General features: G+C 39.8%; 1 protein-coding gene across 3 annotated transcripts in view; it reads left to right on the top strand.

Moving 5' to 3' along the window:
• The window catches only part of EcR (Ecdysone receptor), a 797,280-nt gene extending 779,715 nt beyond the window's left edge, over positions 1-17,565 (top strand). For all 3 annotated transcript variants that reach the window (XM_065234607.1, XM_065234606.1, XM_065234608.1), the window contains one exon: positions 4,765-17,565. In XM_065234607.1, coding sequence (XP_065090679.1) covers positions 4,765-5,532 — 768 coding nt within the window. In that variant the 3' untranslated portion in view covers positions 5,533-17,565. The remainder of the gene's footprint in view (positions 1-4,764) is intronic.
• The last annotated feature ends 8,478 nt before the right edge of the window (positions 17,566-26,043 follow it).

Here is a 26,043-nt window from a genome sequence, read left to right as displayed (position 1 = left end):
CGAATCTGGCTGCCTCGACCATGTGTGGTATCATATTCTACGCTATCGATCAGTTTGTGCCTAAAAAACTACGGTGTAAACCTGCCAAACCCGCCTGGTCGAACTCTGATCTTAAGCATCTGAAAAAGGTGAAAAGGGCTGCACTGAGGAAACACAGTAATTATCACACAGATTCTACGAAGGCTAATTACGTCCGCGCCAACAACGAGTACAGAGATCTCAATGCAAGCTTGTACAACGCACATCAGTCTCACTTGCAGAGTCGTCTCAAAGCTAATCCTAAGGAATTCTGGCGATATGTGAACGAGCAACGGAAAGAAACGGGATTGCCGTCCAATATGACTGATGGCGTTACTGATGCCAACTCCGTCGCAGATATCGCCAATATGTTTCGCACACAATTCAGCAGCGTTTTTTCAGACGAAGTTCTTGATGCTCAGGAAATTGCTGCTGCCACGAGTAATGTCCCTCGTACGTCGGTGTTTGGTTCTCCATTCACCATCCACAGCGACATGGTGATTTCAGCCGGGAAACAGATGAAAACATCAACAGGATCTGGTCCAGATGGCATTCCCTCATTAGTACTGAAACGTTGCTTAGACACTCTTTCAGAGCCCTTAGCTAAGGTCTTCAACTTGTCAATGACCTCCGGAGTTTTTCCAGAATGTTGGAAGGATTCGTTTGTTTTCCCTGTTCACAAAAAAGGATGCAAGCAGACTGTCGCCAATTACCGCGGAATAGCTGCATTGAGTGCTATCTCCAAACTATTCGAGCTAATTGTCCTGGAAAAGTACTGTGCTCGCACAGTATTTCTCAGGATCAACACGGCTTCATGCCTAAGCGCTCGACGACGACTAATCTAACTGTTTTTACATCGTTCATTATTCGTGAGATTGAACGTGGCCATCAAGTTGACGCCATATACACCGACCTCTCTGCAGCTTTCGATAGAGTGAACCATGAAATTACCATCTCTAAATATGACAAAATGGGTGTTCATGGGAGTCTACTTACCTGGCTTCGCTCCTATCTGACTGGCAGATCTATGTCTGTTAAGATTGGTGACTACGCTTCTCCACCCTTCATTGTTACATCTGGTGTTCCTCAAGGCAGCCACCTGGGGCCATTGCTTTTCCTATTGTATATGAACGACGTGAACTTGATCCTCAAATCCCTTAAACTCTCGTACGCCGACGACATGAAGCTCTACTACGTAATAAAAGGGCCTCAAGACGCTCATTTCCTCCACCAAGAACTTGAAGTCTTTGATGATTGGTGCCGGATAAACAGGATGTCTTTAAATGTGTCCAAGTGCTCGGTCATCTCCAATTCTGAACCAACCAAAAGACCTTGACCTCCTGAACATCTTTGTCGTAGACAGTAACTTTCTATCTGATCAGGATCTCGAGATATAGCATATGCGAGAAGTGTACATGTATACTAACACCACGTGGTGAGAGAATTCTTAACTACTGTTTACCAGCCAAAAAGTCTTGACCCCCTAAACAACTTTGCCGGAGACAGAAACTTTCTAGCTGATCAGATCGCAAACTGTTGAATGTGCGAGATGCACCGCATAGTGAGAAAATTCTAAACTATTGTAACCCAACAAAAAGATCTTGACTTCCTGAAAAACTTTGCCGAATACATTTTTACTTTCTATCTGGTCAGGATCTAGAGGTATTTAATATGCAAGAGTTTCACATGTATAGTAGCGCCGCAAAGTGAAAAAAAAACTCTGAACTATTGTCCACCTGCGAAAAAGCCTTGACCTCCTGAACAACTATGCCGAAGACAGTACCTTTCTATCTGGTTGGGAACTCGAGATATTCTATATGAGAATTTCACGTGTATACTAGCGTCGCGTAGTGAGCAAGTTCTGAACTATTGAGTACCAAGCAATAGGCTTTGACCTCCTGAAAAACTTTGTGAAAGACAGTAACTTTCTATCTGGTCACATGTATACTAGCGCTACGTGGTGAGAAAATTCGGAACTACTGCCCGCCAGCGACAAGGCTATGATCTCCTGAACAACTTTGTCGGAGACAGTAACTTTTTATTTGGCCAGGATCTCGATATATTCCATGTTGTAATCAATTAAGTCAAATCCCACGTAGTATGGTCACAGTTTACGCGGTTTCCATTAACATTTTCCCTATTATCCGCATTTTTAGATGTTTACTGTAATCAAAGTTTAGCTTGTTTAGTCAAAACAAGTTTTTTGAGAAATACTCGTTGGTTTCAGATCGATTGGTAACTCAGCAACAAAATGGCAATGGAAAACTCATGTGTATTGTACAAAGTAAAACAGCGCCAGTAACGGAGGGTTAAGGATGTAATGTTCATTTTAGAACTTGTACAACAATTTGATTCATGGGATTTTCGAAAGAAAAACAGTTGAATTCCGTTATTGACAAAACTTTGTACTAACACCACTATCAGGTAGGGGAAAGTTAAAACGCGTGGGCGAGCTACCAGTTACGCCACATCGACGATCAAATGCATTGTTTACAAAAGCTGATACGTCCCTTAGAAAAAGTAGTCGAGATTTGCTGCAATATTGTTGCCTTGGTGGTTGGATTCAGCTCACGTCAGAAGTCACGTCAGTGGTAATAGCACCGACAAACCGACATGAATGACCAATAAGAATCACGTTCTCCTTTCGCATGTAAACAGTGCGCATAGCAGTGATCAAACAAAGTTCATGGTTTTAAAAAATTTCCACGCTTCCATACTACCAACATGGGTATCACTGCGATTTTGTTTGCCCAGCAACTCGGTCGCTATGTTCCAATTTCTGAACTCTACAGGAATCGGATCGTCCGAAAAGACCGGCAGCGAAATGTTTGACTGTGTAGACTGTGGTTCTAAAAATCCAGAATAACATTGAAAATAGTTTTTGAAGTTTCTACAATTTCTTGGAAGTTACATAAAGTTACAGTTCGAATAATATTTTGATAGATAGATTTGATAGATTCAGAAGAATTTCCTCAGCATTATACAGAAATTTTCCCGGAATGAGCTATAAATTATCGGTACTCCTTTGAAATTTCCACAAAATCCCTTTGGAATTCACTCCAAATTTAATTTTCTCGGTATTCTTTTCGGAATTATCTCGGAGCTATCTGCAGGATTTACTAGAAATTATTCGCAGAATTTTCATGGAATACTCCTCAGAAATCCCTTGGAACTGTCCTCAGAATTCAATATCCTTAAGGTTCTTCTCGGATTTTTTAGGAACTCTCCTAAGAGCTCTTTTTAAATTCTTCTCAGAGGTTCACTGGAATTATAATTAGAACTCTTCAGTTTTCTCAGAACACTTTGGAACTGAAATTATTTTAGAGTTTCAGAAAATTTTTCTGGAATGAACTAGAAATTATCCTCGGAATTCGCTTGAAATTTTGCATAAAAATCCCTTTGGAATTTCACTCAAAATTTTCACTGTATTCTTTTCGAAATTTTCTTGGAATTATTTGCAGGATTCACTTGAAACCTTTTATTTTGGAACTGTCCTCAGAATTCAATACCCTTGAGGTTCTTCACGGAAGTCAAGTTTAAGTTGTCCGTCCATTCACCAAAACGTTATAGTTTTTTCTACCAGAAATGTTCAATAAAGATTGCCCCTCCATTCACCAGAACTGTGCAATTTTTACATCAGGAATTTTCAATTCAGCTTGCCCCTCTAGACTGCAGATTGTTGCAAATCTTACACCATAAATTCAATACAAACTTGCCCCTAGGAGATTTTACACCAGAAAATTTCAATTGACCAGAACGATGCAAATTTTCTACCGGTAATTGGTGCAGATTTCCGTTTTCCATCTTCCACCAGACATTTTCAATATAGCTTGCTTCTCCTATCATCAGAATGTTGTAGGTTTTTCACCAAATACAGCTACAGATTTTTTATCATAAATTTACGTAAAGCAGCTTCCCCCAAATTATACAAATGGTGCAAATTTTACACCATAAATTTTTATCAAAGTTTGTTCCTCTATTCCGCAGAAGGATGCAAATTTAAGACCAAAAATTTTCCGAAAAGTTTGCACATTCAGATTTTCCACCAGAAATTTTCAACACAGCTTAATTTTAAATAAAGCTTGTGCCTTCATTTACCTGACCAGTGCAAGTTTTCCACCAGACATTTTCTGTTCATTTTCTTTATCAGAGCGATACAAATGTTGCACCAGAAACTGTCAATAAAGCATGCTCCTCCAGAAGGGTGTACCAAAAATTGTCAGTGAAGTTTGTTTCACCATGTACCTTTATGGTGCAATTTTCAGGTTTTGCCTCTTCATGCACCAGAATTTTCAATGAAGCTTGCATTCATCAGAACGATGCAAATTATGCACCAGAAAAATGAATAACCTTGCTTCTACATTCAACACAGTGTTGCGAACTTTCCACCAGAAATTTTCAGTTAAATGTGCACCTCCAAATTTTTGGCGTGATTCAATTTTTCCACCAGCGTTATTCATTTATGTTACATCATAATTTTGTAAGTGTGGAAATAAAAAGCTTGTTTATTAGGGGGGAGGTGCAATTGCCCCACCTTGCCCACCCTGTGCACGCCAGTGTCTCTGAACCACATTATACTAACAGTCGAGTAGAAGTACAAGACACTGCAGAAGGCTGCACATTGTAAACGAAGTACGCGTATCCGTCACGGATGAGCGCAATGAACGTAGTGGAATTAAATGGATATTACTAATCCTTCGCTGTTTCTTTATAATCGACTAACGACAATCTCCTTCTTCCCCGCAGGCCTGCTCGAGCGAGGTGATGATGCTGCGAATGGCCCGCCGCTACGATGCCGCCACCGATTCGATCCTTTTCGCCAACAACCGATCGTACACGCGAGACTCGTACCGGATGGCCGGCATGGCGGACACGATAGAGGACCTGCTGCACTTTTGCCGGCAGATGTTCTCCCTCACGGTGGACAACGTCGAGTACGCCCTCCTGACGGCGATAGTCATCTTCTCCGACCGGCCCGGACTGGAACAGGCCGAGCTGGTCGAGCACATCCAGAGCTACTACATCGACACGCTGCGGATCTACATCCTCAATAGGCACGCCGGCGATCCGAAGTGCAGTGTGATATTCGCCAAGCTGCTGTCGATCCTGACGGAACTCCGAACGCTCGGCAATCAGAACTCGGAGATGTGCTTCTCGCTCAAGCTGAAGAACCGCAAACTGCCACGGTTCCTGGAGGAAATCTGGGACGTCCAAGACATACCGCCCTCGATGCAGGCCCAGATTCAAAGCCAAGGCACCCAGTCCTCGTCGTCATCGTCCTCCAGTAGTAGTAGTAGTAGTAATAATAGTAATAGTAATGGTAATAGTAATAGTTCACAACACGGGCAGCATCATCCGCAGCAATTAACGCCAAATCAACAACAACAACAGCAGCAGCACAGTCAGCTACAGCAAGTTCACGCCAACGGCGGAAGTGGTAGTAGTGGCAATAATAACAACGGTAGCAGCAGTAGTGGTGGTGTTCCCGGCCTCGGCATGCTCGACCAGGTATAGCTAGTGTAGGACGCGGTTTCCGGGCCGGTTTCCATTCCACTGCTGGCCAGCGAAACCGGGTCGACACAAAACCACACAACCGCGGACGCGTCCTTCTCCGGAGAGGACATTCTTTTTATCGTCGACGGTTAGGAGGGACCGCCCGAGGGCCAAACAGAGTTCTTTGCTATATTCTCTACATACTTCTATTATTGTATAATGCTTTAATTTATTTCCTCTTTATTTTGTTTTGGACTTGATTTATATTCTTGCTGTTTTCCTTGCATGTAGGTAGGGATTTGGGCAGTGCTGGACACTGCTGGTGGGATTTTGACTTAGTGGCAATTGAGACAACAGAAAAGACTAAAAAAAAAAAAAACAAGCAGGAACAGACGAACTTCCCCCAAAACTCAACATTCTGACAGCATCGTCCAGTGGCACGGTTCAAAAGCAAGTGACTGAATTACATTTTTTTTTTGTTTCGTATAACTATTAGTAGGACTATTACGTTTAGGTTTTGACTTTTTCGCAAAACAGAAAAGTATTCCAGTACACACCCACACACATGCAGAAATGAGTGGAATCGCCAGTTTAACCTTAATACAAAAAGGAAAATTACGCAGCAGCACGTAAACAGAAGCAAAAGGGGTGTTCCACTGCGTGCAGACTTTACTGTAGTACTAGAATAAAGAACGTCGTGTTTATACTAAATATGACCGTTTATTACAACATCAACGCAAATCCTGGCGAGCTGCGAGAGAACACACTCTTAGTTACACATCTACCACCCCGCGACCCCCCCTCATAAAAGAAGAAAATATTCACCCTTAAACAAATAAACACACACACACACACACATACACACTCGTACAACATGTAAGTTTACAACAACGTTTTAGCTGGTAAGAATAAAAAAAAAAAAACGAAAAGAGATGGAAGAGGTTCGATGATTGGGCGAACCGCCGTCGTGGTCGTCGTTGGTGGTTGAGACGACCCCCGAATGAAAAAAAAAGAACAATATGCTGCCACCTCAGTCCGATCCTGCCCCATGCATGGTGGGTGCGGCTCGGGACAAACACAAATACACACATACACTTAAAACTACTGCTACTACTACTACCACCACCAACCACCATCACCACCACCACTGAGAAGAAAATGCGGCTCTTGGCGTGGGTTCGGTCGGCGACCTCTTCCGTATCGTTTGGCTGTGACTTGTTAATATTTTTAAGATGATACACACACACACACACACTATAATAATGTAGCAGGATGGAAGGAAGGTTAGGAAGGCGACAATGTTGGCTGAGAGTTCTTTTGGAGTGATTGGTGCACTACTAACAGCAGTGCGATGATTGTGTATTATAACTAGGTATTAGGTAGGCGAGCGAAAAGAAAGAAGTGCGTTGTGATGCGGAATGGAGTGTAGAGAGAAGCGACTCTATTATTGTACAGTAGTGCGGTAAGGTTTGGAGAGTAGAGAGCGTTTAGGATGTACATTTTTTGCCCCTCGAGTAGGTTTTAAAGTGGAGAAGTACTATTAAACGATGATGATGATGATGATGATGATGATGATGTGAGGATATGAGAAACAAACAATAGGAGTGCCGAAAGGGAGTGTGCGAGCAGCGTGGGTAAGAGACTAGGTTAGGACAGATAAAGGACACAAATCGAACGCCCGTTTCTGAAACTAAAGGGAGGAATCTAACTATCTTGTGTAGATCGGTTAAAAGGCAAAGAAGGTGAAGATGCGGAGGCGACAAAGGAGGATGGAGAGATGTAGGATCATTGTGGACCTGTTTTAAGGGCAATCTGATCAAGCTTGAATTACGAGAAGCAGAATTTTTCGGTTGGACTCTGGAAAGGAGAAGTGACCTGTGAATGAACCCATTTTGGAAAAGTAGGATTTATTGATTTTTTTTAAATCACAAGATTGTAGGTAACTCAATCGTCATCTTGATGATGCAAGTTGAAAGTCATTTTCACAGAAAATTATCGGACTACTTTCGCGCTTTGAAAGCCATTCTTGACCTGATTTAATGATTTAGCACCACTAGGTTAGCGTAACAGGGGTGGCATACAACTTTTACACTGATCCCGTTAGTTATTCTGTTCATTTGAGAGCTGTTTTTGGGCCTTTGAAGCACCTTAAATTGATACACATGGGTTTTACAAGTCTTAGCGTAATCTAGAGCGAGTTTGCCACCTTTGCCCCCATTTGTACGCTGCGCACGCTAATTTTTAAGCCGAATTTCGCAGGCTGCTGTTTTCGACTTTCAGAAATTTTTTTAGTTTCCAAGAATGAATAGTCATTCGAGCAGTTTAAAATGACATTTCCTACCACTCGAACTTTGCCGTGGAACAATATTTTGGTAACTTTTCTTCCAGAACCTTGAGAAAATAGGGTCTTATTTCTGCAAAGCTTGATAAATCTGGAATTTAGAGCATCATTTTCTTCAAATCGCTGATAGAACGTCGTTCCAAAACTGCTCGACAATATGATCAATTGGTCGAAAGTACTTCTGTAAATAATGGCTTCAAGCGTCCATTTATCGAAACTGCTATTTCACATACACAAACTGACACCACCATCGTAATATTCGAGCCAAGGAACCCCACATCATGCAATTGTGCATCGAATTCGACTCAATTTTTTTTTATAAATACTTTATTTGTACAGGCTCAATCGAATAAACTTTACAGAGCCGAGTTATCCTTTGCGTTATACATTATTACTGTCTCATGTTTAAGTTAAAGGAACTGGACCGAGTACTCGCGGTTGCCTCGAGGTTAGTGGAGATTTACAATTTTTTGGATGGGAAAAGAGAAGAAGGAGGTTTGAAATGTGGTTTACGATACAACTAGTTGATTAATCCTAAAGCATGAAATTATTTCTATTCATCTTGAAAACAAACATTGAAAAAAAAACCCCACTGTACAAAATACAAACTAAACACAAGGTTAATCAAACTTACAATCTAAGATTAATATCCTTAAAGTAAACATATATGAGTTTCATAAACTCCAGATCGCGTCTAGCCAAAATATCCCGAACTGGAACATTAGGTTGTCTGCCTCGAGCCAGCCACCACCACATTTGGGCAAGCTGATTTGGGGTTCTTTATTTGCAACAATCCGCGAACGGATGCGCTTTCGTTTCCGTGCAGAACCTTCCGGAAAACTGAAAGAAGTTCCCTCCTCAGCCAAGTCAGAGTCAGTCTCGTCATCTGACAAAAGAGAAAAGGGATTTTTGTCATTGGTCGATGGCGTGGCTGTCTTAAGCATTTCTGCAAAAGACCGCCTGGAACGTTCCTTAAGGGAGCGTTTCATTTTGTCCCCGAGCTGTTTGTACGCTGGGCACGACGAGAGAGCATGAGGAGGAGTTCCGTTGCAGTACACGCATTTTGGTGCGGTAGCTGCGCAGGCGCCATCCTCATGTTTCTCCCCGCATGTGGAGCAGCGTGCCTTGTTGCCGCAGTGGGAGGCCGTATGTCCCAACCGCTTACAATTCTGGCAGTTCATGACCCGAGGTACAAACAACCGCACAGGAAGACGAAGTTTTCCCAGCTCGATGTATTGAGGAAGGGCAGATCCAGAAAAGGTCACCCGAAACGAGTCTGTGGGGGTAAAACTCTTTTTACCCTCGCTGAGCTATACTGACTTCATTCTATGAACGGCCAGTATCTTTTCCGGAGGAAGCAAGGGGTTCTTGAATCGGCCAACCGCTTGCTTCTCCAGTATCTCGGGGTTCAGGCTCGCCTCAGTGACCACATCTTCGATCTCCACATCAGAGGCTGGAATGTACACCCTATATTCCAGTGTGAAAAACTGGGAAACAGCAATTTCATTGGCCTGTTTCAGGTTAGCGACGGTCACACAAAGTTTGTTGTGCCTAACCTTCGTTATTTCGGTCACTGCAGAGAATCGCTTTGTCAGATCATCAGATATTTGAACAACATTCAAGGGTTTGTTTTTGGGCTGAAAATAGACAACCCATGGGCCAGTCGAGTCATTCGGGTAGGCCCGCAATCTGGAGCTGCCCATTGACAGACTGAGACGACGAACCAGGGATGACATCGTCATTTTTCTGAGATGAATGGTCATCCATGTTAATCCAATTTTAAGTTACACTCATCGACCGGGCATTACATTAATTGTAACAAATGCATTTCATTTCAATGATATTCACCGGTTCACCGCTAACATTACATTGTAAACAAAACTATTTCCGAGAGTCAGTAAATTTTACTCTGTTGTGAGTTACTTTAAATCATTCGTATGGAGAAATCAGTGCCAACATTTCAAAACGGTGAAGTTGCTTTTGTAAGCAATGGCTAGCCGAGGGAGACGACTCTATCTACGTTGCAGGAAAGATTGTGTTTTGCTGTGGCTAGCTGCGTGCAAGCTGAATAGATAGAAAGAAGATTAATGACGATTCTGAAGATTTTCTGCAAAAAGATGCAAGTAGATGCAAGTAGATGCGAGAACTGAAAGAAGAGTTTTCGAAGATTGATTCGCTAGTGTGAACTTTTTTTGAGCATCTAGTATTGAGATTTAGATGTCTCGACCCCCTCGGCTTTAGCCGCCGATTTCTCGCGAATAGAAGTTAACACATGCAATCTTACGACACCATCCGGTAGAGGAATATTTCCTCTACCAGCTCCTGCCGCTCATCGCAAGTCGGTCCCATTTGCGTTTTTGTCCAAACTGATTTTTTTTTTCAATGTAGGTGATAGCTAATCACTCATATTTTCACAATGCTAGATGAACTTAACAACTTCGTTCAGGTCCCATTAGGTTACATAAAAAGCGATGGTGAGAATCAAACTTTAAACGCGTTTTACTCGGCTAGCTGATTTGTGCTACGGGCTGGCATGGAAAATCATTTACATTCATTTGTCCTTAACTTTTTTCATGAACAGTATTCCGCTAAATAGTGTATGGAGTTTTTGTAGGTTTTGTTATTAACAACAACGTTTGTTGACAACTCAAATCCGTATCTCTTATGCATGACGAACCAGAGCGAACAGAAGCCACTACTGTTTTTTAGTGAATGTATTTTACATTCACTGAAAAACAGTAACAAGATCTGCCCGCTCTAGTTCGTGATGCATAAGAGATACAGATTTGAGTTATGGGAAAAAGTTGTAGCTAGTAATAAAACCTACAAGAGCTCTATACATCATTTTGCGGAATGCTGTTGATGGAAAAAGTTAGAGGCAAATGAATGTAAATGAATGCATGAAATGAATGCAAATGATTTTCCATGCCTGGCTATGGGACGGACTTGCCATGAGCGGCAGAGTTGGGATCATTTAAACCGGCGGTTAAAGTCGTTGTTTACAACGGCAATTTCACCCTCATGAAACACAGCGCATGAGTAACCTACACGGTAAGAAAATTCGTATGGAATTTTCCACCCAAAAGTAGGTAAATATGATTATACTCAAGGTTGGGTTCCTACACTGTACTCTTTGTACTAGCCCTGTTGGGTGGTTTTGCTCCTCCGTTTTTCACAACATTAGAGGGGGGGATAAAAGGAGGTTAGGTTAGGTTTTCTTTAATAAGAAGGCTTTCAGCCTGGGGCTGGTTCGCCTCCAGTAGGATAAAAGTAGACAAACTCAAGGGGTATTCAACTCTGCACATCTACATCTGTTCCAAATTATTAACGCTATGCCGAATGTGTCGAAGTAGGCCGAAGTGTGCCAATCAAACTGTCAATATCCCATGAGTTTCGCATCCCTGAAGTAGAAATGACATTTGTGATTGTGTTAAAATTCTCATTTTCAGAGCAGAAGGTGAAAGAGACACTGGAAGCTATCAAACCTATACGGTGTTCAAGCAAACGCGACCGTTCCACAAGATTCTGACTCAATGTCAATTTGAATGACTGATTCCTTGCAGGTGTGCAGAAACGAAGTCGTAGTCTGATCGATGGAGGTAAAAAATGCCACCAGCATCCATTGAAGTCCTCTCCAACTAAAGTAAACAAAGAAACTCGAACGGTCGGAAAGATGAACGAAGGTCATGTAAACGACGCGTCGAGTACCTAGTGCGGACTCAAAGCCATCCAATGCAAGAAGATAGTTCGCAATCTCTGGATTAGCCGCATTGGAATCCGGAAATCTGTTTTGCACAATTAGTACTGATGCCTGGTTGTTCACAATTTGGTCTTTAGATTGGTCTTCAAGCCCATGAACTCTTGCTAAACAGCAAATTGCTTAGAGTTCTCAAACGGAAACCACTGAGCGCACCGAAACTCTTTCTGCCGCGAGTAAAACCCGATCGGTAGGCCACCAATCGCAACGGGACCTCTTATGATGAACAAGTTCAATAGAATGATGATGACAGAGATGCATCTGCAATATACCCGGATCGTAGATGACAGATGATGTCCAAATCGCGGAACAGACTGACTGTATTAATCCGTTCCAATGAATCCTGTACTATTGCGCTAAGACAATCGTCGATCGGTCCAGATCTGATGGAATATTTGGGGTTAATACATGTCGGCATCTACCAGCCGTACCGGGATTTTTTTTTCAAAATTCTATGGACATCCCTTCCCAGTCCTGTGGATTTCGCTGTGGGTCGTGTGACTCTCTATCACTAGTGAGGAGACACATTTAACCTCATCACTAGGAGAGGAACACGATTCACAGAATAGGAGTGTATGACAAGAAAGAATATCCGAGGAAAAACTCAGAAGTTGATGAGAAAAATTCCACCCCGGAAGATCCTCGGAAAACCCGAGACACGGACCTGTTCGAAAACTCCTATGATAAGTTGGTTTTTCTCTTTATTATTTATTCGGTGTTGGGCCATTAAGGTGATTCCTTGTAGAGTCTACAAATGGCCACCACGTAGGCTATACATGCACTTCCTCTTCGAATTTTCAATAACACACATCTTGGAAATTGATGCCCCATTTTACCTGAAATTGCTACACACTTAGAAAATATTACCGAACTCGGTTTGATTTCAACCAAGTTTTTATCTGCTGAACCCTCGGTAGTCTGTTCGGTTCAAAGAGGAATAACCGAGCTGTCATTAGTTCTTATTGTTACCCACAATCTGTCAAAGTTACCGAAAATCTCGGTTGACGAAACACAAATTTAAGCAGAAATAACCGAAATTAGGTTTACTCAAGAATTACCGAACGCTGTTAAACAAACCGACCCACCTGTTGTAATTACGGAATTCGGTTTTCTTAGGCAGCGCTCGGTTTTCACTTCAAATCCCACTATAAATTTTGATTAAGGATGCGTTGCTTCGAATTTTCATAAAAATAATACCAAAGAAATGTCAAGAAATGTCAAAGAAATGTATGAAATATATTTATTTAATTTGTTTTGGAGAATAAAAACTCCCGTAACGCGAGTTAAAGCGTGGAAAAGTACAGTCAAAGAAAATATCACTGACTTTGGAGTCATTCTTATTCAAATGGTTTTTAAATGCCTTTGCAAGCCAGAGACAAAACCTTGTACATTTTCACGGCAGTAGAGACAAACTATAGCACAAGATGCCTGCAAATAAAACCATACAGTTAGTTTCAAATACTTACAAAAGATTTCAGCCAAACGTGCATCCTCTTGTTACAGCTGCTCCAGAACTTTTTCCATTTTTACTCAAGTTTTGCACACGTCCGATGAGCACACGCGAGAAAAAATGGCTGACTAATTTTAGACTCAGCTTAGAGAACCGAGTTTTCGGTTAAAATTTCCGTCGCGAAGTTGAGCGCAAGTGGAACGTTTGACGTTTAAGCGTTTGACGTTTAACACGTTCTAGCTCGCGTTCTAGCGAATATTCGGTTCAGTTTACCGAGCTTCTCGGTTTTCACGTAGCGAATTCGTAAATGTCGATACTTTACCGTACTGTTCGGTTCAGTCTTCATTTCTATCTGTCAAATTTATACTCTTTTTTACCGAAATTCGGGTCTGCTTCGATAAACAATGGTTTTTAAACCATTTATTCGGTTTCTCGTTGGTAACCGAAGAGGTTCGGTAGAAAATTAAACCGAATTCGGTATTATTTTCTAAGTGTGTAGTTCATATATGCTGCAGAACAGCAAACGTTAAGTAACAGTTCCATTGTAGTACGTATCGTAGAAGCTGATATTTGTGCACCTAAAGCACAGAGAACAGACATCTAAGCATGACCAAATTTTTCGAAAAATTACGTGTTAGAATTCAAATTAAAATACGTTAGAAACACTAGCGCCGCCATACGCAATGTTGCGACTCGAGTTATCAGTTTGTGCGATTCATGAGTATTAAACTCAACTAAAATTTGGGTTGACCTCATTGACCGTGTATTCAAATGAACTGTCAAATCAGTTCAAAACAAACAAGACAAAACAACGGAAATCAATCGAGTTGTGTGATCAATGTGGTAAGATTTGAACACTGCTTACCTTGTATCCGTTCTTCCAGGAATTCGAAAAGCCTCCTGGGAGAAGTGGTCGGAACATAACTTTTCATTGCAAGCGCTTGGACTCCACGTGCGAAGAAAATCTCCTGTAGTTCGGGTAATTCCGAGGGTAATTCAGCATTCTTTGGAATATTGTGAAAAGTTTTTCGTTTGGTAACACCTTTATTTATTTGCGCACCAATCAAACTCGCATTTGCGGCCCATGTTTTGATCGGTTTTAAACAATGTTTTGCTCACAACAATTTTGACATTTATGTTAAGATGAGCGCCATCATGATATTGCTAGTTTCAAATGTCTATTCAAAAGAGCAGTTAAATTTCTTACACACTTTAGGAATTTGACTTGGATGTCTGTTCTCTGGAAGTGGTTACGAGAATAAGGATCTCAAAGCGAAACACGTTAATGCAAAGTACATTAGGCCGAAGTATATTTATAAGTTATTCTGCATAACACGCTTGTAAATGTAGCTCAACTCTTATCGAATATCCTGTCCTCTTTCGTTCCAAATCGATGATCGATTCCGGCCGTTCCCGTTTCGATTATGGCTTGGTTTTACGTGTTGGGCACCGGTGTCAGGAATATATCCGCCAGTCCGTGGGAGGTTTGTTAGACTTAGAACAGTAATTGTATCGTTTCTGGATTCATGCCAACGTTTTTTTTTGAATTCCGTATAAAAATTCACTGCAATTATAAGCTTTATTTCCAAGGGCTATTTGGAATAAAGACACAGAAACTCTTCCGGAAGTCTGCTCGACAACCGTTGAAAACAAACTTCTTCAAAATTTGCTCTGCAGCCGGTACAGTTGAGCCTGTTACACCAAATGCAAACTCAACGATTTCGGCAACCGCATTCTGAACTAACCCGTCGTATTGGACATGTGACAGACCTTCTAGGTATTTGACCAATTCTCATATTTGAGATATTTGAACAACACTCTATCGCCAAACTATGGTGTCGAGGAATATGAAATTGAACCTGTTCTGGACTCTGGACAAGCCGCAGGGATTTTTGCTGCGTATCGGATGAGATGAATTAAGGTCCCAGAGACAATACTGGGGCGAAGACGAACCACTTTTCTGTCAAACGCCAACCAGCTCATGATTAGCCGATTTGAAGTGCGTAAGATAGAGATAGAGATAGAGATTAAAGAGTAAGAAGCCAGTTGTCTCCTCTTCTTCTTAGGTTTGAATGGACTCATGATGCAGAAAATACTTACAGTACTTTTCGAAATGTGGCATGGCACGAACTTATTGAGCTATACATTAAAGCAGGGCTGTCATATGATCACTCAAGACACACACCCAGAAATAACGAAAGCTCAATGAGTAACCATCGCTCCGACGAGTCCGACGCAAAGAGCGCCACTCAGTGTAGGGTTGCAAATGGGAAACATAGCAAAAAGACAAAATTCTTCTTTGCCATGCCTTTCTTTATTTCCTACGCATTTAGTCGTGGTAAGCAAGGTCTGCAAAGAATTCAAAGAAGACATTAGCGCTTGTTGTATTATATTCGCTCCCTGCGCCGTACGGCGTGTACTGCTCATTGTGTGGATCGCTTTCTCACAGATTAGTTGGAAAAGAGTGTGCGAAGTAAATGGGAGAACCACACACTCTTTGTCGAGTGTTGTGAGATGCATGCACAAAGTTGCTTTACCAACGTTCCGAGGTGCTTTCCAGCCCTGCATTAGAGTAAACAATGTATGCATCCTTAGCAACCATTTGCAAAACGTCGACAGTGATGCCGTTTTATATTATATTTGTTGTGACCTACTAGTCAACGAGTGCCCTAACGTGCCGAACAGTGTGCCAAACTTGTCAAAAGTAGGGTAAAAGTGAATTGGCCGTTCACAGAAAAAAAGTTGTTGAAAATTACATCCAAACTGGTGTGTAGCATCTAATCCGGCAAACGCGGCAAGAAACGGTGTTGTAGCAAAGTTTTTAACGAAAGAGAAAGGGTGATAAAGAGAATCGATCAATGTTCGTCTTGAAATCTCAAAAAAGCTTCAACCTTTTGAAACTCAAGTTTCACATATGTTTTGTGCTAATGCTCAAATTTGTATAAACACGATGACGATCGCTTTTAGTCAAAATCATGTTATTCATGGTTACTTCTCCTTCTTCTGTTCAAATAGTAACAATTCGTTTGTTTTAAGCACTCCTCCTTTTTATGATCCTCGACGATTCCTTTTAAGAAACGCAAAAAAATCAGTCCACGCCTCCTAAGCGCGCAGAACCACGGAAAAATTCTACACCCCCCCCCCCCCAACCCAACTAAGATTTTGTAACAATCCTCTCCTAGCCTAAAGTTAGTTTCGTTTTTAGTCCAGTTATTTTCGTTGCTGCAAAGGCGCACTTAAAGCTGCAGAAAATGTGCAACCGATACAAGAGAAGATCTTATTTAAAGGCAATGTTTTTTTTTCTTTTTAGAAAAGAAAAAAAATAGTTATCAAGTTCAGAACACTGCTACTAGCGGGCAGAATTGTTTAGGTAAAATCCGTGAATTGAAGAAAAATGCGCCGACAGGGCAGGCGCGAAAGCAATATCTTATTATTTTTTTAAATTAAAAAGTGTCGATAGGAAAAGAAAAGCACGGAATCAGTTAGGAAACAAAAGGAAATGGAAAATCAAACTGCCACAATTTCACACAATCATCTTAAAACACGGAGAAAAGAAAGAGGAATTATATCTGATGGAAACAGAAAGGAAAAAAAAGAAGAGGATTCCGATTGGGTATTTGTGAGCAGTTAGCAGTGGGTGGGTGTGCCGTTTGTTCTAGCTCTCAGACGACGGGTGAGCCCAAGAGGGAGAGAGAAAGATATCTGTGTGTTTAACGCAATTGTTTGTTCGCTGCAACATTAGCAACCGAAATATTTCCCCTTTCTGTTGAAAGTGTAGGCATTCAATTCCGTTTTTCGGTCTGAATTTTTAAACGAATTTACAGCAACAAGCACGTATCAAAATTCGAACATTTTTTTAGTAAAATTTATTAGCAAAACTTTTGGTTGAAACGCGAAATAATTTTCCCGTGTCCGCATGGTTGCCAATGCAGCAAAAAATTAGTCAATTAAAGTCGGTTTGTTTTTCAGCCTCAGTAGTAAAAGGAGCAGCAACAAGCAACTTAAAAAAAATGAACAAAAAAGGGGATCAGTTTGGTCGAAAGTAGAATTTACGCTACTTTTCCAAGTATTAGTCAGAACCAACCAGCGAAACAACGGAGAGAGAATCGAGAGAAAGTGTTCGAAATAGAATCGGTTTTTGACGAACAAAACAAAACACAAGAAGTATATTTCGGTAACGGAGGTGCCTTCAGTAAAGAGTAAAACAAAAAAAATAAGATGACAAAGCGAGCGGAGAAAAGTAAACGAATAAACAACAACCAAAAAAAAAGACAAGAATAAGTGCAGTTGCTAGGAAAGAAATTAAAGTAGATGCAAAACCTGGAACCAGTTGAATTAGCCTAGAGCGAAAGCAAAAGTAGAGACGAAGACGGAAAAGGAAAAAAAAAATGAATAGACTTGTAATAGAGGAACAAACACACGCATGGACTGATACTGAGAAGTTAGGAAAATGGAAAATTTATGAAAATCTCAAAAAATACAAACAAACAAACAACCACACACACACAGATGAGAAGCGAAAATGAGAGCTAATAAACGATAGGATGTGGATCGGAATGAACCGGCAAATGCGCGCGACAGCAAGAATAATTGATTTGTAGAAAGAACTGGGATATGTGCAAAAATAAGAAATTTCTCAAATACTATTAATATTTGTATTAGTTACTATTATTATTGCTATATTATTTTATTTTATTTTTTGTAATAAAATATTTTTTAACAATTTCCGAGCTGTGTTTTAGTTAGCGTTAAAACTCGTTTGATTTTAGGTTGCTCTTTTGTTTTCTGTCTTTTCTTGTATTTATTTGTTGGTATGAGCATTACGGTTTAGGTTGTAGTTACTCTTAATGTCGTCATCGATCTGCAATCGAAAGTAAACCGATTTTCCATGTGCAAACGGCCGATTAAACCTCCTCAAATTTGAATTCCGTTCATTGAAATTCGCAAAAACGTAAGTCGCTCATAGCGTGCGTAAAATTTCCCTCGATTTTCCATGAGAACCCAAAGAGAGGCTTCACTCAGTCTATTAGTATACACCGAGACTCAGTAACCGAATTCAATTCGACTTAAGAGTAAAAACTGTTGTGGTGCAATCCACTCACCGTTACTTCTAAGCTGTCCTCCAATCGATTGAGCTGATTTTTTGTAGGATGACATTAATCACAATCAAAAAATCATCTCAATGAATCATATAGTCGAGCGGTTTATTGACGACCTTCTACCACCGACAAACCGACATGAATGACCATGGCAAAAACAAACAAAAAACTGACCAAAGCACACTACTGACATCTGGCCCCGTGTTCGCGGGAAATATTAAGCTAAGCCATGAACCCGCATGCAAAAGTTATGAATTGGTTCGTGCCTGATCTATTCTGAACAATTTTTTTTATCTAGATCAAAAAATCCTATGGTTTTAACAGTTCGGATCACTGCACGTTAACGATTTTCGGGCATAAGTCAGAATTAAGTGTCATGTCGGTTTGTCGGTGGTTTAGATACGATTCTCGTTTGCCCCATATCGCCTTCTTACCCCACTTTCTCCTATACTCATAGACTGAGTGAAACCTCTCTCGATTTTCCACCTATTCGAAAAGATGTTCCTGGATGATCGAGGAAAATTTTACTCAACCTATGAGCAACCTACGTTTTTACGAATTTAAGTGAATCAAACTAAAATTTGAGGAGGTTTAATCGGCCGTGAGTAATCCCACTTTTAGCAATTTTGAGTTGAATTCGACTCAGTAACTATGTTACTCGCATTGGCTGTGTATTGGGTACAACATTGCATACAACATTGAAACTGTTCAAGTTGCGAATGGGCTTGTACACTGTACAGTGTGCTGCATAACGAAAGGAGTTTGACGGGTACACGGCCGTTGAATGCACTTAAATATGAGTTCTTCGTGCTCAAATTGACCACTTTGTCAAGCAGTTTTGGCGTGACTTTCTACCAGCGATTTCACAAAACTGGACCAACTAATTTCTATTTTTTATGAAACGCACAAATGTTGGCTACTTTTCTCGTGGCTTTAGAAGAAAAAATCTCAAAATAATGTTTCATTTCAAAGTTCGAGTGGTAGTAAACGTCATTTTAACTGCTCGAATAAAGGGGTTAATTGGCAACTGAAACGCATGAAATTCATGCACGGCGAATGAGAACGACCCAAATTTGAGCTTACTGATAATCGCCAAAAGTGCAGGAACTCAGCGGTGAGTCAAATTGGCGAAAATTTTATTCAGTCTACACGGTAAGATAAAAGTACTCAACGGCCAGTTCACTTTTACCTACTTTTGACTAGTTTGTCTCAAGGTTGCAAATACTCATTTCAGCTAAAACAATGTTTTTTTTTTATTATGAAATAATTAGATACCATGATCATATTTTGAATAGGTAAGATACAAGAAGAGGAAAATGTGCAAAGAATGTGTTTGACATATTAAATCTGTTTATTTCACTTCATGAGAGTCACAATCAGCGATTTTTCACACACTCACTCAGCGATCAGCAAATCGCTGATTGTGACTCATATTAAGCAAAATTTACAGGTTTTATGTTTCAAACGCATACTGTGTAACCTTTTCTTGTAAGTTACAAGTAAAACATGTCATCATACCATCTTTTGGTTTTATTATTCCGAAAAACATTATTTTAGCTGAAATGAGTATTTGCAACCTTGGTTTGTCTCCTTATTTCCTTCTATTTTTGTCAAAAACGGAAAAGCAAAACCACCCAACAGGGGTGTAAATGAAAACTACTTTGACCCGCTTTACCTACTTTTGGGTTCCTGCACTATAGTGCCGAGATGAGTGAAAAGAACTTACTTTTGGGCACTTTTTTCTAACTGTGTAGGAGTACTACAAAATTTGTGACTGAGTGAATCCAACCTTTACACGGCGAATGAGAAGGACCCAAATTTGAGTTTAGTCAACTCATAAATCACATAAAGTGCAAGAACTCAGCGATGAGTAAATTTGCCTCATGTTTTCCCAGTTTTTTTCCACGATTTTCCAGGGAAAAATTCCCGAATTTGAGAAAAGTAAAGATTGGATTCACTCAGTCTATTGGTACTACTCCGAGACTAAACTGAACTAAACTCAAATTTGGGTCGTTCTCATTCGCCGTGTACATTTATCATATTCGAGAATTTTTCCTGGAAAAACCTGCCCTAATAAATGTGTTTGGTTATTTTGCTCAACGACGTGTTCAGGGTATCATCCCAACCATGTGTGGAATAGTTCAATAATTCGGGTTATCGTTCGGGTATGGCATTTTTATTAGGGTGGAAAAACCTGGAAAAATATTAGGCAAATTTACTCATCTCTAAGTTCTTGTACTTTATGCGAAGGGGTTTTCTACCAGCGTTAATTACCGGTCAGTACCAGTCAGATTATCAAATATTGCTCTGATTACTTCACAATTAATTAAAATTATTTTATTACTTTAAAATTACTTGTATTACTCTCGATTACCGAAATTACTACGATTACTTGAATAATTTATTAATTACTTTGGAATTATTCAATGATTAACAATAATTCCAAAAATGGAATTGTTGGAGAAATACGATGAAATACAAGCTAAATACAAAACTGGAATCATGTTATACTCATATTTCAAACTGAGTTAAAAAAAAGTTTCTTTGAAAAATCGGAATTTGAAAGTTTTACTATAAATACTGTATTTCAATATAGCAACACGGTAAGAAAAAAGTACACAAAATTAAGTTCTTTTCACTCAACATGTGGCTTCAGTGGGCTAGGTAAAATTAAGTTAAACAAGAAAACTCAATTTTGAGTAATCCTGATGAAGAATCCATTAAGTGAAAATTACCTAACGATCAATCGAATGGAATAGGTGAAAAATACCCAACGTACCACCATGCAACCGGTTTTTGTTGCAACTTTTTTCGTCACTACCCCCTACGGCTACCAAACACAAACGATATCATAGATGGTACGACCATACCGCATAGAGTTGGGATGATATCCTGAATTGGTGGTTAGGCGTTTCTTATGTTTATGCGGAAACTAACGAATCCTAATGCGAGGACTAATTGAGCAGGAACGGAGGCGATGGAGCACAAACAAATGACAGCGTCGATGGTTGCTATGATTTTCATCCAAAATTAAGATAAAAGTACCCAACGGTGATAACATAACGGTTGAGTGCTATTAACTGAAAATTAAGTTCTTTTTTACTTTGAATCGCAGCGTGTTTCAGTTAAACGAATGTATCGATAAATATTTCAGGATATTCTTCGTAAATTACTTTACGCAATACATTTTTCTAACATGTACATTTTAAACAACTACAGAAAGTACTAATTCAATCAATACAAATACTGTTTCGAGCTAAACGATGATAAACAGAAAATTAGCTTAAATTTGAGTTCATCTATTATTACTCAATGGATGAGTAAATTTGACCCATCGCCGTCTTTCTGATTCACTCAACGGTAGACCTCAAATGATAGAACCCAACGGTGAGTTTTTTTAAAACTTAATTGTGAGTATTTTTTTCTTACCGTGAAGACTTGCCTGTTGCTTTTGTTTTGATTTGCACGCTATTTAAAAACTACCCAAATTTGGGAAGAATCCACCCAGATCGGTCAAAACAAAACCTACCCAAAAATGGGTAAACATACATTTACCCAAATATGGGTAAACGTACCTACGACAGAAACTGGGAAACGGTTACTCAGATGTTGACATTTGATAGCAGGGTAAACTTTACTCATTTTAATAGAAATTAATTGATATGACCGCTGCAGTAGCTCTATCAAACATAACCTCATCCGGATAGCTCCTCTAGCCCGTTATTAATTGTTGAGTTCGTATTGTCGTAAAAATATATAACTACAGAATCCGACATTGAAATACCCAGAAAACTATACCGTTACAAATGCTAACCATTTATTGAGATTTGATTTTAAAGATTTCTATAAATTAGGAACAACAACAAACATTTGTCATCCAGAAAAGCGTCACAGAATACCTCGATAACCTAGAATTAGGAGAATGTTTAAAGTCCAGAAACTAACAAAATACTTACCAACTATAGCTGCTGGTAGCATTTGCCATGAAAACAGTTCCATATCTGTAAATTTTTTAGCATCAGATTTATAAATTTTGAGCTATTTTGAGCATTCAAGCTGGCAGCGCAATAATCTCTCTTTTATACCTGCGGCATTTTTTACTCTGGGAAAATTTCGATTAGAACTATGTACCCAGAATCTGGGTAGGTTCTACTCATCATAACAAAACTAGTTTACCCAGATTTTGACAATTCCTTACTGGATGCAAGAATGGGTGCCATCCACCCAGCCACTGGTTAGATTTAGAATAGCGTGTGGTTTGGAAAATACGCGCGCTGATGCGAATGTCAACTAAATTGGCAATCAAATCTCGCGCAACACGAGAAAAGGGCGTATCATTGTTGATCGATTCTCTTCATAGATTTTCTCTTTCGCGAATAACCCGACTGCAAATGCATTTCCTATTGAGTGTGTTGTTTCAGGCGCAAGCTAACATCATCTTCTGTCGAACTGTGCTGCGAGCCTACCGAGGAATTCGTTTTTGTTGCCGTGGTAAACCAAAGAATAAGTCGATTAAGAGAATTGATCAACGAGGATAGACCCTTTTTAAATGTTTCGCGAGAATCTCGGTATTCATGGAATTACTCAAATTACTGTTTAATTATCTTTAAAATTACCAAATTATTTTTCAAGCAGTACGAATTACTGAAATCACTCATAAATTACCCACAATTATTTTTATTACATTACTGAGTAATTCAAAAATCACTAATTATTTTAATAATTTGTGGTAATTTTTGATTACCGATAAACTTACATGCTTGGTATAAACTATTTTATGTGATTTGAGTTAACTAAACTCAAATTTGGATCGTTCTCATTCGCCGTGTAGACTGAGTGCAATTTCTTTTGATATAACTTGAATATCTTCGTGATTATAAGGCAAATCGGGAAAAATTCGACTCAGTCTACGAGTACACGGCCAATGAGAGTAGCTCAGTAACTGAGTGAATTCAAGATGGTGGACGAAAATCCAATATGAGTGGAAAATCGGCATCTGCCGCCATTTTGGATTCCGAATCAAATATGGTGGCCTCCAGACAGCGAATATGCATCCAAGCCATGCAATATGGGTATCTACGAAATGATGATGATGCTTCATGTCATTAAGTATCCTCTACATAAATTTCAGCGCTACCTGCTCGAAGTCTGGGAAAGATTTGAAAACCTAAATGGATCAAAGGATGTTGAAATACTCACCGAAAAGTCTAGCTGTGAAAACGATTTTCTGGAGAAATACCTTACTGTTTTTTTTTCAATGTACTCATCCAATGTCGAACTTCCCCAACTGAAATCGGAAAACGACAAAAGTTATCAGTTAGTCAAAGAGCTGGAATTCTAATCTAATCTAACACCAACACAGCCAGTTCTTGAAAGCATCCTGGAAAATGATGGATACACCCAGGCATGGAAAATCATTTGCATTCATTTCATGCATTCATTTACATTCATTTGCCTCTAACTTTTTTCTTCAACAGAATTGAAAAAAGTTAGAGGCAAATGAATGTAAATGAATGTATGAAATGAATGCAAATGATTTTCCATGCCTGGATATACCTCCATCATTTTTCTTGTCTATTTGATAAGTATATGGTTCACATCGAAGATGTGTCACACATATCGAAACGGCCAGGCCTACTGTGCAGAATTTAAGGGGCAAGATGATTCAGAAAACATCGGGCCTGTTTAAATCGAAGATTTAAACACGATGCTTCAGAATCCAATGAATGGAAGAAACGTGAACATCTCGTACCGTACGTTCCAATTTTGGTAATTATATGATTGGTTGATCGTTGGAAGCATCAAAGCTAGAAAGGTTAAGTGATGCTCCATTTTCTTCTGACGGTTGGAACATGAGCACTAACTCTTGTCCGAGCCTTTTATGGCCAATGGCTATAGCACCATTACTCGCTTTCTGAAAAGATAAGAGGGAAAGGAATAGGAGAAGGACAAAGCGAAAAGGATTAATGGAAAATCCTGATTCCGCAGTTTGAAGTTGTCACAACTAGGGTTCGGCGGTAGATCTTATACAAGTAACGAATCACAAAAAGGTGATCCCCCAACGTTACTGGTTTGAAAAGATAAAAATTTACAAAATGGAACGAACTCACCAAGTTTAGCCAATTGAACCAAAAGATAGCTTGACATGTGTTGATGTAAAAGTCTAAATTATAGACGAAGCTTGACGAAGATCAACATAAACTAGTCTGGTTTATGTATTTGAGCGAAATGTCTTCCCTTGATTTGAGATAAAAAATGTTCGGATGTATGTAGTCGATTTTTGATGCACACTTAGAAATAAATAATTTTACACGTGACGGAATCCATCTTCGACATAAAAAATGAGACGTAAACAAGCATGTCATTTAATATTACGAACCCTGAGACTGGAAACTTCGTTGCTCGACGAAAAGTACGTTTGATTGAGCTATATTTCGCGTCTGTTATGACTCAAATTTATGTCAAAATTGAGGCTCGTATATGTCGCTCTCAGAGCACCTAAATTTACATTAATTTGTCTAAGTGTATGTTCTTTGGCAAGCCTTTTCGTGGCCAATTGTCAGGTTCAGCGCTGCGACTCAACACTGAGACGAATGGTGGAGCTAATGATAGGACGAACTAGAACTAGATACAATGAGATGCAGCTCTCGCAGGACTTCTTCTGGATTGATGAACTCGCTGACAATCTAGAAATCGTCTCCTGGGCCTGGTTTTGACCAGATCAGCAACCGATTATAACGGGTGTTCAATAAAAAATGAGATTTTTTTTTAGTCATATAGCTAGTAAAAAAAAAGGGGAAATGCAGGTAATGTCGGCCTAAGTGTCCCTAATTTGGGCCCATACATAAATTCAGCAATCAACTAAATTTTCAATAGCAACCAAAAATATCCATTAGTACCGTCCCAATGACGCGTTCATCTAGATAAAATTGATAAATAGCAGACTTTTAGCTATGAGCCCAAATTAGGGACATGTAGGCCGACATTGCCTACATTTCCGCTATATAATTAAAAAAAATAATGTTTATTCTTCAAAAAAAAAAACGTCAATGAATATTGAGCCCTGGTCAGCCGTACGTCGCAACAAAACTCCACGAAAAAAAACAAACGTCACGTTCGATCACACGCACAGTCTACTCCTTCTCAAACCGTGGGCACAACCTCAAACATGGATTCCCGGAAACAAAGTACAAACTGACAAAAAACGATAAAAAAGAACGATCTCACCAAGTCTGCAACAAGCCGCTGTGCCACTTTTCTGTGTAGCAATCCCAATTGTATATGATCCACTTCTTGACAGGAACCAACATATACCATTCCGGTTGATCGGTCTGAAATTCCCCGAGTTCGTTTGAGGCTCCACTGTGGTTTCAAAGCCACAAAATACACGCTGCTCGGGGCTCAAGCCATTGCAGTACAGCCCTTATGAAGACGAACCACAAAAGAAATGTGGAACCAGTCAATTTGAGTATCACTGCTCAGACTTCATGGTTCAGATTCATACTTTACAAACTTCAGATCTCTATTTGCTTGACTTCTAGTTGTAGAGCCAAAGTCTTGATATCCTCAACAAAAAAAATTCACTCGAGCAGCACCCAAGTTGAGAAAAAACTTCAAGAGACAGCCCTATGGGGTTGTACGAAATGGTGGCGTAGGACTACGAGGTCTTATATAATATATATTATTTATTAACTGCAGCAGGAGCTTGGGTTTTGTGTAAGAATATGAATTTGAGCGGGATTCTCTCTTTTTATACTCTTTAGTATGACGCGTTTGACATAGATGGCCCACAGCGACTCACAAAAAGCTACGAATTCCGATCAATAGCGGTACAGCTTCTTCTTCCTTCTATGGATGCTCATGTGGGCTGCAGCTTGCTGCTTGC

This window comes from Ochlerotatus camptorhynchus, unplaced genomic scaffold (genome assembly GCF_037179485.1).
Source record: "Ochlerotatus camptorhynchus isolate MF236.1 unplaced genomic scaffold, CSIRO-AGI_Acam_v1.1 ptg000434l, whole genome shotgun sequence".
Classification (NCBI taxonomy): Eukaryota; Metazoa; Arthropoda; class Insecta; order Diptera; family Culicidae; genus Ochlerotatus; species Ochlerotatus camptorhynchus.
Note: the sequence above shows the minus strand (reverse complement) of the source record. Positions and strands in the feature narration are given on the sequence as shown.